This window comes from Momordica charantia (assembly GCF_013281855.1).
Source record: "Momordica charantia cultivar OHB3-1 chromosome 4 unlocalized genomic scaffold, Mcharantia_2.0 BLBB01000004.1, whole genome shotgun sequence".
In the NCBI taxonomy this organism is placed as follows: Eukaryota; Viridiplantae; Streptophyta; class Magnoliopsida; order Cucurbitales; family Cucurbitaceae; genus Momordica; species Momordica charantia.
Window position 1 is genome coordinate 24,571,468 of NW_028275162.1, and position 6,755 is coordinate 24,578,222.

Consider the following 6,755-nt stretch of genomic DNA (forward strand, 5'->3'; position numbering starts at 1 on the left):
CATAAGATCATAAGAACATAAAATCAGAATCAAAATAATAACAATAACAAAAAGATGAAACCATAGTCCTAAATCCCAATAAACTAGATAATTGTCAAAACAGAACTCCAGAGTACCAAAATTCTAAAACATCCAAATGTAGAATAAAATAAATGAATGCAGCCGGTCAAAACAAAACCTCGCAAAATTAAATAGTATCCTAGAGAGTTAATTTAAGGAGGAAAGCTAAAAGAGGAGAAAAAAAGATAAAACCCAACCAGAAATTATGTTCACCATGCGGCATAAAGAATGGTCTAAGGAAAATTGAAGGTCAGGGAACCTGTGCTCATTTGTTTCAATCTCTGTTCATTTGTTCAGGGCCAGTGAAGTGAGCTGATCAGTAAGCTCGGGTTCTGATGTAGCTTTGCGGAGGACTTCCATAGCCTCGGCCACCTTATTCTTCAAGTCATCCGGTGACTCGATGAGATGGAGCACCTCTGGTTGGTCCATCTCCAGCAGCATTCCAGTAACCTTTGCTGCATGACCTGGCTCGAGGCGATCCACGAGTGGATACAGCTGCTCGCCGAGCATCTGTAAAAGGATATAATGTAGAAGAAGAGGTACAGCAGTCAATGATATGTCTCGTCTTTTACAAAGATGGTTTCATATTCTACAATGAAGGGAGGAAAAATGATAACGTACCACACGCTGATTTTCGGGCGTAGCGGAAGCTAATGCAGAAGCAAGTGTTGAAGTAGGCACAGTCCTTGATCGCTGGATGTCGATGGGGGAGCTAGTCACTCCCGAACTCTCAAAAGCCAGAGGCATCATTGGAGGGCCAACAAGACCTTGGGGCAGGACGGGCGATTCCAAACCATTTCGTGCATTGTTCATGTATCTAAAACCTTGTCCAGAGCCACGGAGCACCATCTGGGTTTGCAAAAACGAGTCAACAAATTTATAGGCAAACATCCGAAGAAAAGAAAAAACTTCAGGAGCACTTGGATCAGCAACTGGGTTAAAGAAGTGAGTAAATTTAATAGATCTCTGTTGAATTCAGAGTGATGCAAAATCAAGCTCAGATAAGCTTGGCACAAACATCCAAATAGTATCTCCATGGATGAGATGGATCAAAAAAATATAATAACTAGTAGACAGAGATCTTAACAACATAATTCACTTTACCTGCTGCTGCTGAACCGGTTGCGAATTTCCGCCTCGCCTCATTCCGGGGCCACGCCCTGGTTGTCCTTGCCTCTGAAACTGATAAGGCACCATGTAGTTGGGGGCCATACCAGGTCGCATCCCGGTCATGAGTTGAGGCTGGAAGCCATATCCAGCAGGCTGTGGGGGAACCAGCCCGTTACCCTGACCATAATACATCTGCTGAGGAGCAAGTCTTGGTGCCCCTGGATGAAATCCTGGAATTCCTGAAGGCAAAGATGACATTCCACCAGCTGCTCGGATTTGCGCAAATTGAGCCTGAACACGAAGAATATGCTATCATCAGAATGTGCTGCTCGAAAAGCATGCTATAGCTGGATATGAAAATTGAGAGTGAGGCACAATCACCATCAACCACACAGGACCATGAAAATTCATATAATTGATTTCCAAAAAAACCTCTAATTGGTTATAAATGAAACCTCTAACTGCAATTTAGGGGTTTAAAATAACATCAAGATAAAGCATCACGAAATAATCAATGTATGTCATTTGCGTTAAAAAAATCATCAGAGGAAAACAACTCAGAATGATATGGGCATTTCCCAAGAAAAAAAAAATCGCACCTGCAGCCGAGCCTTTCTCTCTTCTTTGCGCTGAGCAACAGCTACATACAGAGGTTTCCTTCCAATCATCTTTCCATTCATTTCATTTAACTAAAAGAGTACATATAAAAAAATTAAAAAAATTAGTTTCAATTTTCATATCATATTCTGATAAAGAACCCAGAAATGGATCTCAAAGAAAAAAAGTTTACAGCTTTTGTCGCTTCCTCAGATGAAGAAAAGGCTACAAAACCAGACCCCTTGCTCAGCCCATGTTGGTCAAGCATAACCTGGCAATAATTACAATCAAGCATTGAGATCAACGATCAACGAAATATCGACATGCAGCAGCTATATAGACAAAAGTTGGCCAATAGGTTCCGATGGTATATAGAAGACAAAAAATGGAGAGCAGAAAGGGAGATTGCCAAAACAAAAACGAACCTTGCATGATGTGATTGTTCCAAACTCAGAGAATAACTCTTTAAGCTTTTCATCATCGACATGGTCATCAATATTTTTGATGTACAAATTAGCACCTTGTAATTTTTCAAATCTACTCAGTCTTTCCTGCTCATATTTTGCTTTCAACTCAGCCTCTCTTTCTGATTTCCTTTGAGCCCTGCCTACATACAGAACCTTGTCATCACCAAGGATAGTACCATTCAACTTTTCAACTGCTACAGCAGCAGCATCTGAGGTCTGGAAGTTCACAAAACCAAAACATCTGGACTTCCCATTTGAATCTCTCATGACAACTGCACTAGTAATGGAACCATGTGCAGCAAAAATATCTTTTAGGTCATCGTCTGTTGTAGTTTCTGGTAAATTCTTCACGTAAACATTAGTAAACATCGATCCATTTGCTCGAATTCTTTCCTGGTGTCGAATAAAATGTCCAACATAAACTTGCTTATCATTGATCAGCATGCCATTCAATCTTATAATAGCACTTTCTGCAGCTTCCTCACTTTCAAACTGTACAAATCCATAACCTTTTGATTGACCATTGCTGTCAACAGCAACTTTACAAGAAAGAACAGTACCAAAGGCAGCAAATGTATCGTGTAATGCCTTGTTATCAATTGATATGTCCAGATTTTTTATAAAAACATTTGCATGTCCACTTTTCCGAATGCTTGGATCTCGATTAGAAATCATAATCCTGATAGGCTTCCCATTAACAGGGGTGAAATTCAAAAGTTCCATGGCGTTGGAAGCTGAGAATTTATGGAAGGAAACAATAAGAGATTAAATATTTATATTGGTCCCAAAAGATGCTTATAAAGAAATATCTCCAATTATCACATCATTGAATATGTGTTGCAAATTATAAAGTTCATATCTGGATGAATGAATATGTAACTCAAAAATTGAACAATAATCATAAACTAAATGTTCTGACATGCCCGCCCATCATTTACAGTTACTAGCAACAGTAGATCACAATCAAGAAATTATATTTTTCAGCCTAAAGAAAGCTATGAAGAAGACAAATCTATTAATCAAATATACAAAGTAGTTAAGCATGTTTGAATTTGTCTAAGATCTAACACAAATCGAAAAAGGGGAAATGATATCATTCCTTACCCCTATAGCTAGAGGAGAACTAGTCAAATTCAACAGTAAAGTTATTGTTTCAAAAATTTTAACTTGAACTTGAACAAGAGACGAAAGTAATTTGCTTCATTAGTTGGGTTGCCTCTTTACAAATATTTTTTGGTTAGGATGGTCATATGGCTGGTTGAGACTATTTCTATGAGTGTTAATTTTTATGACCGTGTACAGGGTTTGCTCTAACTTGGACTTTGGTGTTGGGTTTAGTTTCATACTTTCTTTTTTCCTAAATTTTTTCTCATTTGTTTTATGGTTGGGCTCGTATGTTATGTGGTTGGGTTTTACGCATTTTTGTAACTGGATGTGTTTTATTGGGCTCAGTGTTGAGAAATTTTTTAATTATACTTTTTACTACTTATTCAAATTCAAGGTTGAATGGCATGAAATCAAAACTTAAGGGTTAAAATTGAATCATTATATTACTAAAATATGAGTCCAGAAAAAGTGTGCATATTTCGTCACTTACAAATTAATCATCACTGGTTTACAGAATCATTCAGAATCAAAATTCTCCGATATAAATGCACAGACAATCAAACAGAATAACCAATGAACTCCAGATTCTCTGCGACTGATAATTCTTTACATGTACATTTTAAATTAGATTAAATGATAGCGTGATTCTCACTTTTTAAATTATAAATGCAATATTCGGAGTAGAAAATCAGAACAAACTCAAGCGCAGCATTGAGAAATGAAAATAATCCACCGAAGAAACGTAAAGAACGATTAGGAAAGATGGAGAACAAACTGACGAACCATCCTGATGATTGCTGAAATTAACATAAGCATATCCAAGCGATTGCCTGCGCGTCTGATCCCTGCAAACCCTAATGGAGACAACCTGAGCGACTTGGCCGAACACTTCCAAAAGCTGTCCCTCGTTCACACTCTGGTCCAGATCGCCCACGTACAATGACGAACTCAAAAACCCGGCTCCAGTGGCCGCAGAGCCCACTGGAGGAGGAATCGCCGCCGGCTGAACTTGTGCGGCCGTCACCGATGCCTGAACTGCAGCCGCCATCGCCGTCTCGGGGCAAAAAAAATATCGGCGGAAACGGAATTAAAACAGATAGAAGACTGAAAATCGGAGGCAGTTTACGGATGGGCGATCGAAGAAGCGAGGAAGAACAAACAAGAACACAAGAAACACTAGGGTTTCTAAACTCTCTAAATATGGAAAATCGAAGTTTTTTTTTTGGGTTTTTTTTTCCTTTCCTTCTTCAGTTCCTCCACGGAGAGGGAGAGAGAGAGAGAGGGAGCGAAACGGAGCGAAACGAATGTATTTATACGTGGGAGAGAGAAGCGGGGGGTCCCAAAACGGTGCGTTTGGAACAGAGCGCGGTTCCGCTGATGACGTGGCGTCCGAGGCCGTATCTTTTATCACGTTGTCGTGCGCTTTTGGGCCATTCTTAACCGCGTGGCGTTTCGGGAACTTTTTGCCTGTTGTCAATCCCTTTTTCCCTACGGTACACCTTCAAGCTTCTCTGAACGCCACGTGTCACTTTGATTCTTTTTATTTATTTATTTTCTGCCACTAAAGACCAAGTCGAATAAAGGCGATTGGTCTTTTTATTTTTCCATTTTTAAATACAAAAGCGATTAGTCAAATTGATTATTTAAATTGGTCGGTACCACTAATAAACAATAGGAAATATAATTTGTACTAAGGTGGGACAATTATTTCCCCTGGTTAAGACCAAATTGTACATAAAATTTTAATCATTTGATATAATTAAGTGATATCCTGAATTTAGCTCAACTAATTCATATATCTATATTCATCTATTCAAAAAGAAAAAAAAATCATAATTATTAATAGTCTATTTTATAATAATTTAGTTTTTTTTTTCATAAACCATGCTTGTTCATTGACAATTTTTTTTTTGTCATTTATAATATATCTTCTAAATTTGAGCCCGATTAAGAGGGTTCAACAAAACCTATAAATACAGAGACAATACTCAACAATACACTTCAATATTTAAATCATGTGCGAGTTTGTATAAAAGGTAGCGTATCTCATGTGCAAGTTTTTTCAACCATACTTGGTTCTTTGAGTTTGCGCCCAGAAACTTACCTTTTTGGATTATAAGATTTCAATTTTGTTTTGGGATTAGTACATTTGATAGGTCTTTTGGATATTATAATCCTATAAAGAATTCATTCTACAAAATTCAGATCGTCTTGAAATAAACCTCCATCAACATTTACCAATATATCATTTTTTATATACATTTAAATATTATTAAATTATGGAAATTGATTTGAGAGGTTAAATTTTAAATTGGGCAAACTTTTTACTTTTCTAAAATAAAAATTCCCAAATATCCAAATCTCTTCGTCTTCTTCATTAAAAATACCATTTTTTCCGTTAGTCTTCTCCATTTTCCCTAGTCCCTTGCCGGCAGCAACCCGTCTCGCTTTTCATCATTGTTTCCGGCAAGTCGTCTCCTAGTCTTCTTCGTTTTCTGTACGTCTTCGGCAACTCATTTTCGATTCGCTCGCTTTTCATCATTGTTTGACAGCCCATTTTATACCGTTTACATTTTAAAACTTCTAGGTTTGTTTTTTATTTCCGATTTTAGGTGTTCGAGTTTGGGGTATTGTTAATAACAATTTTCCAATATGGGGGATTATCCTAGTCTATGAATTTTAGCATATGCTAGTGTTTTATTTGATTATGTAGTTTATTTGTTAATTGTTGTGAGATATAGATGTATATACTTTATAGTTCATATACAAGTTCATATGAGCTTGATTTTGGTGAATTGATTCTTCATGTTGCAATCAATACTTATAGTCTATAGCCGGATATAGTTTATATGTCCATATAAGTTTATGTTATAACGGTTGTTGTTATAATGAGATTATTTTTATGCTTTTGTACTCATGTTTTGCTGTTAACTTGTATGTGTTTTTAGCTTGTATGTCCGATATCCACTGACTTATTAGCTAAATGGCAGTTGGCACAGACAATACACCCGGTTGCTTCTTGTGAATTTTCATAATCTTGTTGTGAAAAAATGGGACATGCATTTGAAACAGGTGCCCAAGTTATTATATATATCATGAAAGATACGGAAATAGATCGAGTAATCTCTTCCTTTAACGAAGAAAATGTATTTCTAGTTTGCATGGTCCAATCATTGAGCGCAAAAATTCATTTGTACAATTGGAATGAAATGAAAAAAATAAGTAAATTAGGAGATTACGAGAATAATTGATTTGGAACCTACAATGATTTAATGTTTAGAAAATCAAATATGGAACATTAAATCTTTTACATTTTGAAAAAAGTTTTAAATCCAGAAACCTAAAAGTGTAAAATTTATAAATATTAAACATTTGTGAAAATAAGTTTCAAAAGGCTTTTGTTCTCGTAGCTCC

The 6,755-nt window shown here is 36.7% G+C and overlaps 1 protein-coding gene across 1 annotated transcript; it reads right to left on the reverse strand.

Moving 5' to 3' along the window:
- Window positions 1-44: 44 nt before the first annotated feature.
- PAB5 (poly(A)-binding protein 5) lies at window positions 45-4,621 on the reverse strand. The gene is made up of 7 exons (XM_022278115.2): window positions 4,125-4,621; window positions 2,193-2,968; window positions 1,961-2,038; window positions 1,770-1,859; window positions 1,165-1,461; window positions 682-909; window positions 45-570 (listed from the first exon to the last, which is right to left on the reverse strand). The coding sequence occupies exons 1-7, from the start codon at window positions 4,387-4,389 to the stop codon at window positions 346-348; spliced, it is 1,959 nt and encodes a 652-aa protein (XP_022133807.1). The 5' UTR covers window positions 4,390-4,621; the 3' UTR covers window positions 45-345.
- Between the last annotated feature and the right edge of the window lie 2,134 nt (window positions 4,622-6,755).